The 20,020-nt window shown below is 29.5% G+C and overlaps 1 protein-coding gene across 3 annotated transcripts in view; it reads right to left on the bottom strand.

Annotated features, from left to right (window-relative positions):
• Positions 1-7,404: 7,404 nt before the first annotated feature.
• Positions 7,405-20,020, bottom strand: part of LOC129916555 (probable serine/threonine-protein kinase DDB_G0282963) — a 35,288-nt gene continuing 22,672 nt past the window's right edge. For 2 of the 3 annotated variants that reach the window (XM_055996559.1, XM_055996558.1), the window contains 6 exons: positions 12,404-12,710; positions 12,172-12,337; positions 10,585-10,757; positions 9,705-9,869; positions 9,500-9,608; positions 7,405-8,223 (listed from right to left, as the gene is read on the bottom strand). In XM_055996559.1, coding sequence (XP_055852534.1) covers positions 7,463-8,223; positions 9,500-9,608; positions 9,705-9,869; positions 10,585-10,757; positions 12,172-12,337; positions 12,404-12,710 — 1,681 coding nt within the window. In that variant the 3' untranslated portion in view covers positions 7,405-7,462. Of the gene's footprint in view, positions 8,224-9,499; positions 9,609-9,704; positions 9,870-10,101; positions 10,197-10,584; positions 10,758-12,171; positions 12,338-12,403; positions 12,711-20,020 lie in introns of all 3 variants that reach the window. The other variant, XM_055996560.1, reaches the window with a different exon arrangement.

Raw genomic sequence — 20,020 nt, 5'->3', positions numbered from 1 at the left:
TTGGCGGGAGGGGAAATTTTCTAAAAAAAATACCTAAAATAAAAAAAAATTATTAAAAAACAACGGCAACACTTACATTTATGATTGATTCTTTTTTCAAAAGCTAAGATTATACACTTAATAATAATTTTAAAATGAATTTTTTTAACCAATTGTTTTTGAAATAAACGATTTCAAAAACAAAATTTGGGAAAAAACGTTTAAAAATCACATTGAATACAATCTTCACAAAATCTTTTATATTTAATACGAAATTGATTGACAAAGTAAACTGCCTTTATTGATTTCTTATCAAATCATGAAAATCATATGTCACTATGCCTTCTACTTTTTGATAAAATTGAAAAATAGAAAAACTACTTTCTTTATCTGACTCACTCGTTTCTTTCCAAAAAACAATTGATTAAAAAAAACTTCATTTTAAAATGATTATTAAGTGTATAATCTTAGCTTTTGAAAAAAGTATCAGTCATAACTGTAAGTGTTGCCGTTGTTTTTTAATAATTTTTTTTTATTTTAGGCATTTTTTTTAGAAAATTTCCCCTCCCGCCAAAACGGGGGGAGACAGACCCCCCCTCCCATAGTCAACAATGATTGTATTTAACCCCTCTACAAAATCTCATTAGAAATTCTCGGTTCTTAAGTTATCGTACTTTCCCCTCAAAATTTTTCTTTTTTACTTGAGTAAAACTAAAAATGCGAAAAAAAGATATATTCAAATGGCCATACTTCGGTTAATTTTCAATGAAAAAATTTAGTGAGCACAGCATTTTGAAGAAAATTTATTCTTCTTTTTTTCTTTAGAGCAATCTTTATTTCTTTCTCAACCCAAAAAAAATGAACCACTAAAAAAGCAAAAAAACTCAAAAAATCGAATTTTTTGATATTTTGTTTATGATTGTTTCGAATGTTTTGGTATGGAAATTTTTGTTTTCAATTTTTAAAAAACATTATTCTAATAGGAAATTCAATTCTCTACAAAAAGTTTTGAGTGCAATATAAGAAAATTTTTCTCGGTGTACGACAGGCATGTCAAACTTGCGGCCCGTGGGCCGCATGCGGCCCACATCGTATATTTGCGCGGCCCAAGCTTAATTTAGGTACAACTTGCATTTTCAATTTTTACATTTAATTTTAGTTATAAAATAAAATTTAAATGTCTCTAATGAACACGAACAAACCGGGGAATCCAATAAAATTGTTTTGAATTTCTCCATTTCAACACGATGTTAACTGCAGATATTTTAACTTTTTGCTATTTATGTCGCAATGGAGAATTTCCAGCTTATATGAGTTCTTGATGGGTGAAAAGGTAAACAAACATTTTTTGTATTGAAAACAAGCTTTTTTTTGCTGTATTTAGTATTGGAGTGCAGTTTGACCAATGGGAAAGCAGTGAAAAAGTTCCATACGATTTGTTTCATCCTAAGTGAATTTTCGGGAATAAGCTCTGAATTTGTTTATTTGTACAAAATATTTAAGTCGACTTCCAAGCAACCGAAAATTAGATTTCCAGTCGACTTGCAGTCGCTACTTTTTTCTTAAATGAACACCAATGCAAATATTTTCGCTACTTTGTCCCGAAAAATCCATCCTTTTTTAATCTCTTTTTGAGACGGGTTTATAAATATAGAATCAGTACGTAATCATTTGCAAATGGAGCTAATCGAAATCCAGTGTGGCTCCGTTTAAAGATATAAATTCGATGAAGCTGGGATACCTGAATTTTACAAGTATCTAACAAGCAGATTTGAGAACACTCGAAAATTGGCATATGAAATCATTTGTATGTTTGGAAGCACTTCATCGATGCGAGCAGCAGTTTTCACTTATGAATCGAAATGAGTAACCTGTTAAATCCAGAATAACAGATCTACGCCTTGGGTCTGTTTTAAAAGTAATAACTTCTAAAAAATTTTCATCACAAGTAGAGAAGATGGTACAGAAAAGAGATGCCAAGTGTCAGGCAGAAAACATTAATATTACTACATATTGTTCTTGTTCTTTTATAAAAATAAATCTGTTTCGTAAAAATTCTAATATCTTTTTTTTTGCGGCCCATAGAAATTTAGATCCTGCTATATTGGCCCGTGAATGCCATTGAGTTTGACAAGCCTGGTGTACGAGATATATTGAAAAAACCAAGAAGGGGACATTTACACCCCTATCTTCAATTTCCACCCTCTCATTTAATAGCACTCCGCGGTTTTATCTTCTCTTATAACCCATTGAACGATTCCTGCAATAAAAACCCGTGAACCTCTTAGATCCTTATTGCCCTGTTTTTTTCGACATAATCAATAGCCTATTACTACTACTAATTAAAATAAATACATAAATATAAACAATTAAAGTTATTTTTTTCTTATTTTAAGTTATTGGTACAACCTACCCCGGTATGTGTTACACTTAGCCCCGTATGTGGGTTAGGTTGAAACAACACGACTTTTTTTTGGAAGCTTTATTTTTCAACATTACCGTTAGGTTTTGAAAAAAATTTGTGTTTGATCTTGCAGCTAAAATGTGCTTCTTTTATTTAAAAAAGGTTGGGTTGACTTATTTTCTAATTTGTAGGAGCACCATCGGTTTTAGTAAAAAGTGTTACATTTGGCCCCCCTCTCCTCTATATTTAAAACTATGAATTTTACGAATTTTTCTTTTGCAAAGTTTCAAATAGTATACCTACAGTAGGGTGGGTCAAAAAAATCGAAATTCTTTTTTTTGATTTGGTACTCCGAAAAATCGATTGCTAGACCCCTCTAGAATATACACACCAAATATGAGCTCTTTATATTAAGGGGAAGGTCCTCCGCTTTGCAATTTTCCATTTTTACATCAAGCTTCTACTAAATATCTTCTAAACGGTTAAAGCAATCAATTTGATGCCAAGGAATTGTTTGTAGAACGTTTAAACCCCTACAAGAATCCGTCTTGCTAAATTGAAAATAATGAATTTTCAGTGAACTGGAAAATTTTTAAAAATATAAAATGTTTTCATATTTTTTTTTAACTTTGACCTCGAATATCTTTAGAATGGTTAGATTAATGAAAAAAGTTAACAAGACCTTTTTTGTGGAGCAATCAATTTCCAACAAGAATATGTCTTGCGCGTTTGATTTTTATAATTTTTCAATTTGTTACAAAATTAAGAACAAAAAACGAATTTTTAAAGATTTTTTCGATTTTTGGACCTCACATATCTATTCAACGGTTAGATAAACGAAAAAAGTTTATAAGGCCTTTTTTGTAGAGCGTTCAATTTCCTACAAGAATCTGAAAAGAAATTTGCTAAAAAGTCAATTAATAAAAAATTATTTTTTAGTAGAAGCTTGATGTAAAAATGGAAAATTGCAAAGCGGAGGACCTTCCCCTTAATATAGGAGCTCATATTTGGTGTGTATATTCTAGAGGTGTCTAGCAATCGATTTTTTGAAGTACCAAATCAAAAAAAAGAATTTCGATTTTTTTGACCCACCCTAACCTACAGCTTAAAAAAATTTTAAATCAAAAAAATACTTTTAATACTTTCCCATGTTTTTTTAGACCATAAGCTCATGAGGCTTGGTTCTTCTTAATCTCCGAACATGGTTTCTTGTATTCAAGACGGACACCATTTCAGAATTGGTATGACTTTGCAGTCTCTGATTATGCGATACAGCGTATTTTTTAACAACTTCTGTAACCGTTTCTATTTGTAGGTCACGATGTAGATCGCTATTTCTTATGTACCAAGGTGCATTAACTATTCCACGAAGGACTTTGTTTTGGAATTTTTGGATGATTTCGGTATTTGTTTTCTTTGTACAGCCCCATAATTGGATACCATAGGTCCAAACAGGCTTTAGTACTTGATTATACAGCATTATTTTGTTTTGGGTTGATAAATCAGAGTTGTTACCAAGTAACCAGTACATTTTTCTATATTTCAAGTTTAGTTCTTCTCTTTTCTTTTTGATGTGCTCTTTCCACTTTAGCTTTGCATCCAAAGTCATTCCAAGGTATTTGGCCGTATTGGCGTAAGGTACAGCTTGATTATTAATGAATATTGGAATATTGTTTATCTTTTTATTTGTAAAGTTTATATGTGAAGATTTTGTTTCATTGAGTTTGATACGCCATTTTTCGGTCCAATCTCTGACTGTGTCGACGGCATATTGCAGCTTTACTGCTCCCCTAGAGACACATTTGTCGGGTACCAAAATTGCGGTATCATCTGCAAAAGTAGCCATTATGGTGTGATTCCCAACTGGGATATCCCTTGTGTATAGTAAATACAGGGTAGGACCTAGGACACTTCCTTGTGGTACACCGGCTTCTATTTTCTTCAATTCCGAATATTCTTGATCGTACCTTACTCTAAACAATCGGTCTGAGATGTACGATTTTAATATTTCATAGTACTGTCTGGGAAGATCCCTTTGCAGTTTGTACTCAAGTCCCTCATGCCAAACCTTGTCAAAGGCTTGAGCAACATCTAAGAAAATAGCTGAACATACTTGTTTTTCTTCTAATGCTTTTTCTATTACATCCGTTATTCTATGAACTTGGTCTATCGTGGAATGTTTATTTCTAAAGCCAAACTGATGATTTGGGATTAACCTTCTTTCTTCTATAATTTTGCTAAGTCTCTTCAGAAGCAGTTTTTCAAAAACTTTTGCCATAATTGGTATAAGCGATATTGGTCTGTAAGACGTCACTTCTGTAGGTGGCTTACCTTGCTTGGGTATGACAATAACTTCAGCAATTTTCCAATGGTGTGGGACATACCGTTGCTTAAGGCATGCATTTATTATATATTGGAGTTTTATGAAGGCTTTCAAAGGCATTTCTTTCATAACCTGAGCAGTAATTAGATCGTAACCTGGTGATTTTTTATTTGATAGTTGATGTAAACACATACTTTTTATTTCTTTTAATCTTACAATTGGTATTTCACTTTCATCTATCTTATCAACTAACTGTAAGCTATTTTCAGCCGCGTTTGTTGGGTATGGCTTAAAAACATTCGCAAGATGCTCCGCGAAAAGGTTAGCTTTTTCTTTTGGGTTACCGATCCATTTCCCATCTTGAGATTTCAAGGGAGAGTTTAGTAACTGCGGTCTTTTCAGGCGCTTGGCTGCTTTCCATAGCGAAAAATCGGTTGAAGCATCAGTCGTTAAATTCTTTAGGAATGTACTGAGTGAATCATTTTTGAATTTATAAATTTGTTTTTTAAGATTGTTGCTTATACGGTTAAACGTTGTTTTATCATCTGGAAATCTAGTATTTTGCCATTTTCTTCGAGCTCTTCTTTTCTCTATTATCAACTCTCTTATCTCTAAAGGATATTTTATTTCATTTTGTCTTCTATTAGAAAATGTTGGAGTACTTTCTTCAGCGGCCTGTTGCACATCAGCAATAAATTGTTCCACTTCATGGTCAATTTGCTCGATTGTATTCATGGGAGATCTTAAATTTATAAAACTTAAAAGCCTTTCTCTAAAGTCACTCCAGTTTGTTTTCTTATTTACAAGCTTTGGATTACTTTTTTCTATTACTTCCGATTCACTTAGTGTTAGAATCACTGGAGTATGATCTGATGACAAGTCATAATTACCTTCGACACTAATGTGATTTCGTTTGATTCCTTTAGCTACGAAAAAGTCAATAAGGTCTGGTATTTTGTTAGTATCGGAAGGCCAGTAAGTAGGCGACCTGGAGGAATAGAATTCGCAAAAAATACTGACAAAAAAATTGTTTTTTAAAACTGTATTTTAAATGCAGTAACTTTTTGAAGTTTTTAAAACCTTGGTATCTTGGCAGGGGGGCACTTACATGAAAAATGATAAATTAATATTTTAAGGACATTATTTAAAATCTTTAAAATAAGAGTAAAATATTTTTACTTAATTAAAGTTATTTTTGTTCTTAATTTAAGTTATTTTTCTATTATTAGCTGCGTTTTATTTTCCTCGTGATCCGGATCATATCATTAATTTATTTGCGAAACAATAACAAAACAAAATCCTGCTTTTGTTGTAAAGCTAATAAAAACAATGATCTGATCTGGATCACGAGGAAAATAAAACACAGCTATTTTTTGTATAAGAAGAAAAAAATATGTATTGTATTGTATATATCAGCCGGAGGAAGAAAAGTGTTGGAGCATTTGTTATAGAGAATAGTTTTTATGTCAAACGTCGGAAATCGATATTTTTGACGTTTGACTCCGAATCATTTGCATTAATTTTGGTGTTTATCCCTTTCATTATTAAAATTTGACTGGGTTCAAAAAGAGGTTTTTTTTGCAAAAAGGAGTTTTTATTTTTTTTTTTTAATTTTCTCAAATACTTTGGTTTTTTTTTAAATTTTTGCAACAAATACTTAGACCCGTTTTCTGAATCCAAACATAAGCATTTAAGTTCTACATAAATCCTTATGTGACAGTTTACTCAGAGGAAAAAGTAGGGAATAAGAGTTAATGTTCAACATAAATTATTTAAATTTTGATTCAGCAAATGGCCCTTAAGAACATTGAATATTTAAAACAAAACTAATAATTGGTATTGCATTGTCTGACTTCTATGGCTCAGAACCAACGCAACATACATATTTTACAAATGGAATTTTTTTATAAATTTTTAGTTTAAAAAAAAAATTTTCAAAAGCTGTTTATTAAAAAAAAAATGTTATTTAATTTCTGCCAATGAAAAAAAGTAAGATGTTACAAGTCTTCCCGTTGTTTTTAAATAATTTATTTTTATTTTAAGTCGTTTTTTAAAATTACCTCTGATGAGTGATGCGTAAATGGAAGTAGATCAAACCACCTTACTATTGCATACCCTTATTAAAGAACTAACAAAGCCATGATGCGTTTATTAAAAATGAATTTATTTAAAATTATTTTTATGTTTTATAAGTTTATTTCTTAAAATATTTATACTTTGATAACAATTAATTAAATTACTAAATTTAAAAAAAAATATATATGAAAATTTTAACTTACATTATAGAGATTTCTTATAATTTCACAATTATTAAAAACATAGTTGATCTACACTATGTATTTTGAGTTAATAATATTCATAAATTTTATAAAATATTTTAGTAAAAAATTATTTTTCTTTCTCATCAAATATTACTTTTTGAATTAACAATAATAATTATAATTTTAAATTCATAAGAATAATTATATGTATTTAAAACTAAAATTTCTTTGTCATTTTTTGCTGTATACTTTATCCCTTTTAGGAATGTTTCTTAAAAAATTGAAAAAAAAACTATTTACATAAAGAATAATTAATATAATAAGGGATAGAATATAATATCGAAGTTTTTTATAAATTGCTTTATAGTAAAATGCTTATAAAAATATATTTTCATTTCTTACACTTATTTCATAAGTCTTTTTTTGTGTTTTGAATATTGTCTTTTTTTTTTTTGTTTTTTTTTTTAGAATTTTATTTTTGTCATGAGTCATGTTTTACTCCATTTTGACGACAGAACTTCGTTCCAGAGTGCGTTCCAATTTTCTTTCCAGCTCACCAAATGCATTCATCTGTGACATTTGAATTATATGCTGATGTTGATGTTGCTGTTGTTGCTGCTGCTGGCGTTGTTGATGTAGTTCATATTCATCTTCAACGGATGGACTTCGGCTCATCGCTTGTTGAATAATTTGTGATGCTTGGTGATGCTGTTGCGATTGGTGATGCAGGTGAAGATTTTCGATCTTTATACCGTTTGCGTCATGCTCGACGCCAGACAGATGATCATAGAAGTAACTTGGTGACTCTGTCGAACTATAGCCATGGTGTTGTTGTTCAGTTGGCGATGGTGGCATTTCAAACATTTGATGAGTTCCTGTCATAAGTTGATGTTGCTGCAATTGTTGCTGCTGTTGTTGAGGATCTGATGGAATTGCTAGATACTTTTGCATATTGTATTTCATATTTGGGCTTAATGCATTGTTATTGTTGTTATTTTGACTTGTGTTGTTATTGTTATTGCCAAGAGACGATGCATGTAACACTGACAGCGGTGTGTTATAATGCATTGGAGACATATTGTCATGCTGGTTATTTGTTGGTGATGGAGTTCCATGCATGACTTCTTGATGGTTGGACGAAGCTGAAGAGGTTGTTGGAGTGTGAGGCAATGCAGTCGGTGGTGGGGTTATGGTATTTGGACTGCTGACATTAGAGTGCGAAGCGTGTTGAATCGTTGATGTTAAGTTTTGCAATTCTAAAAGAAATTTAAGAAAGAAAAATTATTAAAAAAATGTATTTTACTTTAAAAAACATAAGATAATTTCAAGACGTTTTTTTGCAAACAAATAAATAAGACTAAGTGTATGCAGACAGATGTTGTAGAATAGATATTAATTATGTTTTTAATATTTTGAAATTATTAAGGTGAGGCTCATCTTAAATATAAGAAAAATTGAAAACGTGTTTTCAAATTCTAGAATAGTTCTATCTGCCAATTACAAGTTATATATGAGAAAGTTGTAAAATCAACTTTTGTTATGAATCTGGAATCTGATAGTTTCAAAGAAACCTCTTACAAAAAACCCTTCCACTTTGTAAAACTGCAGTTTTCAAGTGTCAATAAAAAAAAAAAAAAAAAAACATGTAGTACAAATATTGGAAACACGAATTCACTTTTGAATGGCAAAATTACTCAACAACTGGCCTCCTTGTGTTGTACTAAAAACTATTATTCGATTTCATTGAAATTAACGAAATTTTAAAAGCAATAATTTGGAAGCCATTATCTACGCTCACGAATTTTAGATTCTAATTGAAATTAGATAAGCCTTATGGTCCTATAATGCCGACTTACTATTTTGCTTTACATTTCGTCGCTGTTAAAGAAAACCGACATAACTCAAAAATCTTAATTTTTCAGAAAAGCTGTTTTAAATTTCCAGGTTTGTCAATTTTCCATACTATTTTCATTAAATGAAGAAAAGGAATCAGCTGTGTAATAGGATTTAAATCCTTTAAATTTATACTGAATTTACAAAAATGAAGAATGTATTGTTTGCAGTATACTGGCATTAATAACTAAAAAAAAACAGGATTTTTTAGCTATGCCGGTTTTCTTTAACAGCGACGATATGCTTCTGTAAATCTTGAAAGAAGCAAAAAATAGTGTTTAAAACCGTTTGTCAATTTCGTTAAAATGTTGGTTCAATTTGACCCATGGTCAAGTTTTGACATTAATGAGGTGAATATAAGTAGTCGTCAAAATTTAACTGGCTTTAACTGGAGCCCGTAAAAATTTTACCTGGCGGCTTAATTTTGACATTTTATAAAACAGATTAATTTCCAATAAAATTGCCTTAGGATTTTGTTTGACAGTTTGCCAAGCAGAGACCCAAAACTTGAGTAATTTTTAAATCTGCTCATTTTTAATGACTTCAATGTCTTCAAAATAAACAAAATAAAAATTAAATCTATTTATTGAGCATAAAGCCAATAGATAGCTACTAAATTATATGTGTACATATATTTACCTTTTTTGCAATCCTGAAGATTATTGGCATTATTAGAATTTTTGTTGTTATTGTTCGAAGTTGATGATTTGTCAACATTTTTAGATCCTTTTGGTTTACGTTTACGTGTCTGTGCAAAAAAAAAATCAGTAATTAACAAATGGAAAATTTTAAAAATATTTCTAGTAAATTTAAAGAAATCATTGACCTCGCAACCACTAATTACCTGTATTGTATCTTTTTTCATAGTTAAAGGCCTTTTAACATTATGCAGTTTAAAATAAAGGCCGCAGGCATTGCAAACTGGCTCACCATTTGGATTGCGACGCCATAAAGATGTTTGTGAGGTATGGCAATTGGAACAAGATAATCCCTGACGACGTGATGCGCTCTAATGTAGTTTAAAATAAAAAATAAAAATTTAATAAGCAATTAAATAACTTGTTTTCTTTTTCATACAATAAAAAATGTGCTTGATTTTTTTTTTTTAATTATTTGAGTTTACAAAATTAACAAAATAATAGAAATTATATTGTTTTTTGTTTGTAAAAGAACAAAATTTTTGAAATATTTTATTACAAAAATAACAAATTTAGTATTTTTTAAACTAAATGAAAACCTACCAGTCGCCGACTTGATTTTGTTTCCTCTGTTGGCCTATTTGGTAATTGATTATATTGATAGTAGCCCTTATAGAAATCCCCGCCTTGTTCAGCCACTGTAATAATATTATTAAATTGTTTAAATGAATTTAATAATTTTAGTTTCTTCATTAATTTTGTTTATGAAGATAAAAGTGCTTTGTTTGTTTGTTTTGTATTATGAACTATTTTATTTAAGTTTATTTTATACTACACAAAGAAAAAAATATTTTCAATTTAATTTTTATTTATAATAAATTCAATTAAAATCAATGCTTTTGGCCCCCATAAAAATGAATTCTTTTCAATAAAAAAACGAAGGATTTCTATAAGAGTATTTTTTTTATTTATAGTTATTTTAAAAATTAGTTTTTTAAATTCAAAAATTTTGTTCATTTATCAATTTGTTCGTTGTAGTTTTTTTTAAATATTAATTGAAAAAAAAAAATATTTTATAAAATTTACCAATCTTCTAGGTTGTTTAACTAAGGGCCGATTCATTCCGTTCATTTTATGATAGAGACCGCATGCATTGCATAAATAGTGTCCGGTATTATCACGACGCCATAATGGGGTTGATACGGCACCACAATTGACACATTCACGCCCCTCAGTGATAAAATCGGCATCGAAAAATGCTTTAAAAAGTAACAATTTCATGTTTGTTTTTTTTTTCTCTTTTTTTGGAATTTTACTTGTATTTTTGTTGTTATAAAGTGTTTAAGAATTTTATTGATTTTAAACTTTTGTTTTTATAAATGTATGTGTTTGTGTTTAAGAGTTTAAATAAAAGTTATATTTATTTATCCTATTTGTAATAAAACCCATGATATTAATTGAATTTATTATAAATTAAAAGGAAATAACTAATAAAGTATAAAAAGTGTTTTATTTTTTTGTCTTAAGTCAATAAAATAAAAAATATTACTTATTTTTTATTTAATTACATTATTTTATTTTATTAATATTTCCAAATGTTTTTATTTAATTTTTAACTGCATATAAAGTGTATGTAAATTCTTACAATAACAAATAATACAATTAAATTTTGAATGTGCCGTAAAACTTAAAAATAAACCATCCTACAATTTAAGGTATGATCACAGATAAACAGAGGAACTTTATGACAAAGCAATTCCAATTTTTACAATAAATTGTTTAAAAAAAAATTTATTTACCAAAATTTGTGATATATGAAATGACCAAGTTATAGCAGCTGTCTAACTGATTATATTAATGCAACTCTTTGGTCGTTAAGAATAAAATACTTAAACAAATTATTCTTGGTCCATTCGGATGCGTATACCTACATGAATAAAACCACTTTGCACGTACATGTGTTTACTTTTCATACCCGCTATTCGCCGCCGATCATTTACTTCCATTTGTTAGTACTTTTTCTTTGATCTCAATAAAAATGTTCAAACAATATAAAATCTGAGCGTCACTAAAAGCAAAAGTAAACTAAACAAAACAACAACATAATTCTTTTCTTCTTTCTAAAAATATTTGTTGTAGTCTTCTTTCGCGAAGGATAATAGATTTCAACTTAAACATCCTTTAGGTATATGTATGTTGTGGTTTACGTTCGTTTTCTCACACAAAATTCACACTTTCGTCATGAAGAAAAAGAAAGGAAAATAATTAAAAACGAAAGAGAATATGATATTTTAAAAACTGACCAAATGTCTGTTCCAAAGGTTGTTTTATTTCCTTATTTTTTCGATCAAACATAGGAATTTTTGAATGTAAAAATAATAAAGCTGATCAAATAGTATAATGGCGCCCGGGTAAACAGACGAGAAAACAATTTCAAAAAAAAAAAATATTCTAAATCCAATTCCCTATCTCGTTACTTTCAGTGACCTTTAGCATTTATTCACTTCTCATTAATTTAAATACATTTATTTTCAAAATTTAGAAACCATTTGGAAATATTAATATAATAAAAAAAACTGATAAGAAAATTTATAAATAAATAATTAAAATAACAAGAAGAAACAAACAAAAAAAAAATAAAAATGTAAAAGAATAAAGATCAACAGCACTTACTTGCAGATAACGAAGCCGATGCTGATAGATGTGTTGAATCATTTGTCGTTCTACCACGAGAATTATTCGTATTTGAATTGATGACACCAGCAATGGTGGCGGGTGTCGTGGCATAGCTAATAGCAGTACCTGTCTCATAATGTCCTTGCCAGCTATTAGATTCATTCTAAAAGATTTAAAGAGAAACTTTAAATCACACTTGAATTTGAATACAAAAATAAGGACCACTTACCTGTCCTCTGTAGCTAGTTAGAGCTGTATATTGATTTGCACCTCGACCAGCCGATGTACCAAAATGACCACTCCCACTTGTTGAAGTTAATCTCTGGAATGCAGGCAAAGTTCCTGTTACACTATTTTTCGAAGAACTAGTGTATTCATCTGGAGTTGTATTAGCTACGATGCTACCACCTGATGGTGGCACTATGAGATTCGATGAAGTACTTGACCACATATGCGATCCGTCATGGGTTGGGCTTCCGTTCAGGTATTGCATACCATTCGCACCCGACGTTATTAATGGTCTTGCGTAGACTGAACTGCAATGGAAATTGTTTATTAAATAATCGTTATCGAAAGTTTTTAGAGTTTAAAAAAGATTAAATTTTGATAAGCAGAGAATTTTTTTTTCATTAAGTAAAAAAAAAATTAACTTGGACACGGAATATTTTGATAAGATTTCGTTTTAAAAAACAAAAGAGATGTTGACGCAAGATGGTGGATTTTGATTTCTTTTACAAAAAAAAAACAAGATTATTGCTAGTCTAATGGTGGAAATGGGTAGCGGACTAAATTTTGCTGATATATCATTCAGAAACTGAAAATCAAGTTGGTCAAGTACATAGATGTTTTGCTGCACTACAAGAAACACTTTTCTAGTATTTACCGGGATCTATTTTTAGAAACTTTTTGAAATTTTTAGAAAGACTTCAAATGGAAGAGCTGACTTTTTTCTTAATATAATTTAGGCGGAATTCACATTTGGCAGTCAAGTCGAGATTTTTCTGAAGTGAACACTTCATTATCAGGTTTTTGGTTACTTGAACAATTAGTAAAGTTAATAAACCAATGTGTTGTTTTAAATTTAAGTTTCTCAATACAAATGCAGGCCTGAAGAAATTCTGTTTAGACGTTTTTTTTTTGCGAAAATTTTGAATAGGGTGCCGACTGTAAATTCTACCCTTATGGTAGCTTGATATAACCAATTTTTAATATTAAAACAGAATTACATATTTCCTTAACCCCAGTACCGTTTTTAGAGCTTTTTTGAAAAAAAAAACTACCTTTTCTATTTTTGTTATATTACAAGTACCGTTAATTTTAATACAAAATACCTCTCTAGGAAATTGCCTAAAACCCATAACTTTGAAGCAAATCGAGTAACTTCACCAGTGAGTATTTAACTCACTTTCAATGACCAATATGCCGAATGCAACATTGAAAAAGACAGCCAAGTTTAACTATAAAGAATCAGTTTTTTTTTTTTTTTTAAGTTTTTGTTTTTTTTGGAAGGTACCTACCAGAGTCGGAAAAAAAATAAAGACACAAAATTTAAATATTTTGCATGATAACCGAATAAAAATCCTTCGCAAAAAAATGCGGTTAAAATGCACACTAAACTAATTGGATTTCTATTTATTTACCTGCCAACTTGACACTGTACCATCACCATCATAAATAAAATGAAATCCCAAGCCAAACGTTTGATATTGGAATATTAATCAAAACCAAGCACAGTTTTACGATCTCGTATCGGCAGAAAATAAACGAGAATTGAATTATTGAATATACAACCGAAGCCGCTACTAAATTACGAATATGATTACTCTTCCACTATATAACAGATGAGAAACAAACGTCCACGCCTGGTTCTGATGCGCGATTCGATATTCTCAAAAATAATCTATGATTTATTTGGACACCGAGTTGTCGAAAAAGAAACAACAACATACATTTCTCAACAAAGCCATCGATGGACAGCGTTTATTTAAGCATCCGTTTCGAAGCTTATTTTGTTCTTTATATACAAACTCGCGATCTTGACCGCTAGCCGGCTACTGGAATGCCCTTGTTTCTCATTATTTTCTTGGAGTCTCTTTATTTTGTTTGAGACAGTTTTGTTGACATTATTGTTATTATATGATTGGGTTTTTTTGTTAGTTTCATTCACCGGCTTTAATGACTAAGCTTATACAGACTACAGAGTCAGAGTTTTAACTCAACTCTTTGGGCAGAGAGGGTCATATTTAGCTTGCATGGTAACCATGTTTGTTTTTTTTTTTTTTTTCTTAAATTGCGATAATAAAATGCGGTACCTTATTAAATTATTGTTTTTTATTATTAAGTAATTTTTTTTTTAAATTGATACGAGTTCATGGAACAGTTATTTTAGTTCCATAATAAAAGCTTTTGAAAAAAACAATTAGTATGAAATAAGTTGAAGTTAACCCATCTTTAATACCTATTTGGAGTTTAAACTGAATTTTGAAACCCACTTTAAGTTAGACTTTTTTACAAATGAAAACACTGCAATATACTACTTTTATCCCAGACAATATGTACATTTATTTTTTTTTCAAGAGCCATATATTTTCTTTCGTTGGCAATCATGTTTATCAGAATATTAAAAAGCATAATGCCTTTACTTCATATTGAATTCTTGTCAACAAAACGTTATTACATATTTACTCTGGCATTCTTCTTTGGTGTCTTGTTTTGGTTTTGAGTTTATTTGGCGCGCGATCTAACTTGGTCCGCTGCGCCGCCGCCGATTAATTTCATAACGGAATGTTGGTGGTCTCCCCTTAAAACTGCTATGTACGTCAAAAAAAAACTTGCATTGAGAACAATGTCAGCCGATATTTATTGTTTTAGTAGAGAGCAAAAAAAAAAATTGTAAATATAGTACACTCGCACCTAACGAAGAAGCGTGCAGACTTGACAAAGCGTAGGCGCAAGAAGAATGGAGAGAGGTCGAACACGATCCAAAGTCAAATTGAAGATGGACCAGGAACTCTTATTGGTTTTTTGTTTGAAATAAGATCAATGACGACACTATGGTCGTATTAAAAAAAAGTCATCAACTTTAGCGTTGTCATCGTCTTCACAATGTCGATCGTTGGAATGATATAGTTTCCGTTTCATTTGGTGGATTTGTTTATTTTTTTTTTTTTTTTTGTGAATGCAATTAATATGAGATGATGAATGGTTGTGTTGATTTTTATGATGCTTGTAATTAAAACGACCATAAACGATGAAGTAACGAGTGTAGAGAGTCTCAAGTTTGTTAAAAGATGCAAAGAATGCATAAATTCCATTATTTTTGTATTTTTGGTGCTGTAATATGACACACATAACATATTAGGAATGTTCTGTTTTTTTTTCCCCTTTAATAACATACCTATTTACATACGAAACCTATTATTTTCATCTGGCTAAGGAACAAAGTTTGCAGCTTTCATGTGTTTTTTCTACAATCATTCTTTTCTAATACAGGCTATCAAAAATCACAACAAAAAAAATTTTTAATTATTAAAAAACTTTGTATTAACACATACTTTTTAAATAATTCTTTAATAATGTTAAGTAATTTTTTTTTAAAAACATTAGTTTGAATTAAAAAAAAAAAAAAACAGAAAAGCTCCTAATATACATATGTATGTATATCTTGGTAAAATTTGAAATTAATAATTAAATACTTGGCTCCAAGAATACTAAATTGAAATCAAACTGTATTAAAAACTTTAATAACAACAGAAGCAATTTTAAAATATAAATAAAATTTCTTATCTATAAAGGCATTTTGTTAAAAATAAATTGCACGACTGGGGTCGCACGTACTTGCTCTTATGCTTAAAGTAACTATAATGTTAAAGCTTTTTATTCAAGAAATTTAAAATTCGATATTTTGAAGAAATTTCATAAGTAGTATAAAAAAATTAAATCTGTTTTTATAATTAATAAAACTCCGTTTTAAAATATCTTAAAAAAAAAAACAAATATGCCATTTTATTTCTCGTATAAAAAGGTATTTTTAGAAAAAAAATTTTGAAAATTGTAGGAGCCGTTTTTTAAAAAAATAATTTTTTATATATAAAATTTTTTTAACATTTTTCAAAAAAAAAGTTGGTATGCCATTTTGAAGAAATAATTAATTTACACATAAAAACTAAATTTCAAAATTTTTCATTGATCCGTTTTCAAAAAATTGATTTTTCAAAAAAAAATTTTGAAATATTTAAAAAAAAAAAAAAAATGCGTTTTTTGAAAATTTTCTAAAATTTTAATATTATCTTTACTTACACACTTTTGTATAAAAATTTTCATTTAAATCGGGTTAATTTTGTAAGAGATATTCAGAAACGAAAAAAACCGTTCTATGACAGGTACCGTTAATAACGGTACAAAAAATATTTTTTTTATTTAAAAAGTTGGCCCTTATGTGTAGTATTACACACAAAAATTTTAATCAAAATCGTTAGAGCCGTTTTTGAAAAAAATTAACTTTTCTATTTCCGTTATATGGCAGGTACCGTTAGTTTTGGTCATAAAAAAAAAATTTCAATTTCCCCTCTAGGGAATCACCAAAAAATGCTAACTACCAAGTTTGAAGAAAATCACTTCACTCGTTTAGGCTGCAGCTCCAGATAGAGACAGACGGACAGACAGACAGACAGACAGACAGACAGAATTGCCGGACCATGTAAAATTGTTATCTCGAGTTCGATTTTTTTTACGAATCCTAAACTTGCCCTATAGTACCTATATCGCAAGTAAAAAATTGTATATATTTTGACATTCTAAGTTACTTTTACTATAAGAGCAAATTTGTACCTACATGCGACCAACTCGTGCTTTTTTTGTAACTAAAAAAATTGTATGTATCAATTTGTTTTAGCTCTTTTGTTGATATGGCAAAATATTCAAAAATTGTAGACTAAAAACCTTATTTTAATTTGTTAAAAATTGATATACTTTAATACTTTCTGATTAAAAATAAAAATATTGACAGTACCTACAAATAAAATTTACTTAAAAAAATGTTCAAGGCAAGTTCATGAGATATTTCTCACAACTTTTGAACTATAACTTAAAAGGAATTTTGTAAAATCACGTACTTGCATAGTTAAATGACTAAATCAACTTACTTCCAAAAGAATAATTATAATTTAACAAAAACACAACTCTCAAAATAACAAAGAAGATCTTTCAAGTAAATGTACATGGAACTAAATAAAAAACATTTAAATTTATTTTCCATTATTAATGATTCACTAAAAGTCCATAGATCTTCACATACCATCTTTCCATAACGAAATCCATAAAACGTAAATCCATCATAATTATAAGTTAATTCGAAATCGCCAATAATATTTCATAATACAAAGGATCGATCACTAAAATACACGCGAATACAAAAAAAAAAAAAAACAAACACAATTTTTATAAAACACTTTCCAACAAACCAACAATCATTATTTAAATCTAAAAATTCACGACAATGACAATGGAGCAGATCAATAAATAAATTTACGTGCAATAAACTTCACTATTTTTATCCAACTACGCACTCAAATTTGTTAGCTTATTGTGCATCCGATAAGTAACAACACTGAATCTAGAAAAAGAAGCACAACAAGCTCCAAAGCTTGCCTCCCCTAGGGAACTAAGCCCGAAATAGTTGTCGCCAATACAATACCCTCTGGCCGCACTTGCTAAGCTCGTTCTGACAAAAAGACATGTTTCACTTGTTTAGTGCATTTCGCGCAATTTTTCTTTTATTTTTACGGTCTTTCTAAGTTCTCTGTTCATTGTTTTTTTTTCTCTGTTTTATTTGGAAACGTGTGTATTTGAATATAATTATGTAGTTAATATCTATAGGTATGAGTTGACTATGTGTATATAGGAAGTGTATCTAGATATGATTGTTTTTGATATTTTTCAGGGGATGGTGTAGAAAAATCACTTGCAAAATATGATCAAGTACGTGCACTAGTTCGTTTTCTGGAATACACGCGCTTGATCGCCTGCCAAAATCATTATACTTCTCGTACATCGTGTGAACGGGCACGCACGAAAATTGGTAGTTTTGTAGTAAAGTAACTCACAAGAATAACATCGCACTACCTTAAACTAAACATAAGGGAAACTTGGGTAAATGGGCATATTAAGGATGAGCTGGAAAATGCACTCTTCTTTAAAAACAAAAATTATTTAGTCAAGTTATTAAAACTAAATACATATATTCAGGCTTTTTAGATCATCCTATTGTAAGGGTAAGCTCCGACGACACTTCAGGAAAGAATTTTATTTTAATATGTTTTGATCCCGAATAAACGTAAATCTCAGTTAATAATTTTGGTAAATAAAATCTTGGTCAACTGAGAAAATAGAAAAGAGTGAAAATTCTTTTAATTTTAGGTATGCTTTTTTTGCATTTATAATCTACTTTAATTCTTAAAATACTTCATGGAATTCAGTTTAAATAAATGAACCATTTAAGATCATGTTCCCCTATATCAACTGTCGATCAAATTTTATGGCGCGAACTTCAGCTCAGATGTGTGACTCTAGCGAATTGTATAGAAAAGTAAAAACATTCTACAAAGCAAAAAATTTCCATTTTAACAGCTTGGTTTGCTATGCGAACAAGTGAAAAATATGGGTGACGACATTATTAGTTCCGCAGAAAATCGCAAACAAAAAAAAAAAAAAATAGGTAGAGAATACAAACAGAAACTTGAGACCGGAGAAACTGAATGGGGCTTTGTATAGTGTTGTGACTCCCCTGTCAAAAAATGTGGGTCATTTAGTGTAGGTGCATGACTAAAGGCTTATTTTTAAAGTAGGACAGCTTGGTGACATTGTTGAAAGCAAAATACAATAAATCGAAGAACAAAACACAACACTTGAAATGTTTTTGTTTTTTTAGCAAGAAACTTTGGAATCGATGTTTTATTATTATTTTACTATGTAAAGATCCTAGAAACAGATGTAAACAGCTGTGAGATCGATAAAAACCGCTGAAATTATTGATCCAAGATTTCATCTTTGGGAGGGATCGCTTGTTTAAACTCTGGAGCTACTTTTTGTTAATTTATTAGAACCGTTTAAGCTTTCGAGTCCTTATACCTAGTTTTTTTTTTTATATAAAAAAAGTTATTTTAGTGCTTTTAGAGACATTGAAGTCGAAAATTTTGATATTCTTTCTTTTTAGCAATACAATGTCAGTAATCTAAGAAAACAAAGTTTTGAAAACAGCAATTTATTTTCAACAAATTTATATACATAATTAGAATTAGGACTATTTTTCATAACTGGAAAAATTTAATTTAAATCTAAATCTTTTCAATATTTGCAATTTTAGCTTCTATTTTTGTTATGCAATGTAAGTAAGGAGTATATATGTGCCCTTGATTATGAAAGTGGACTAAGTCACTTTTTGCATTGGTTAAAGAAAAACTTACATAATAATTTTCTTATAACGATTTCATTGTATTTCTTTTATGAAATCACTGAAGGAGCAATAAAGAAATTCATTTACTGCAATTTCGCGTTCAAATAAACTTTACCCCTTAAATAATAATTATTTTTAGGCTAGATTTGATGCTAGTTTTAGGAGTGACTTAGTCCACTTTCATAATTAAGGGCACATATGTATAGGAGAACAAAAATTGATGAGACTTTCTGTTGCTGGGAAGAAAGAACAGCCATCTTGCAAAAGACATAAGTTTGGCTTTTGTTGTTTAATTTTTTATTGTATTGTATCTACGAAATTTAATTTTTTTTTTCAATAATTTAACTTGAAGGTACATGGAACCAAAGTTCATATAGATCTCATGTTGAAATT

Source organism: Episyrphus balteatus, chromosome 3 (assembly GCF_945859705.1).
Source record: "Episyrphus balteatus chromosome 3, idEpiBalt1.1, whole genome shotgun sequence".
NCBI classification, from domain to species: domain Eukaryota; kingdom Metazoa; phylum Arthropoda; class Insecta; order Diptera; family Syrphidae; genus Episyrphus; species Episyrphus balteatus.
This window is presented reverse-complemented; position numbering and strand designations above follow the sequence as displayed.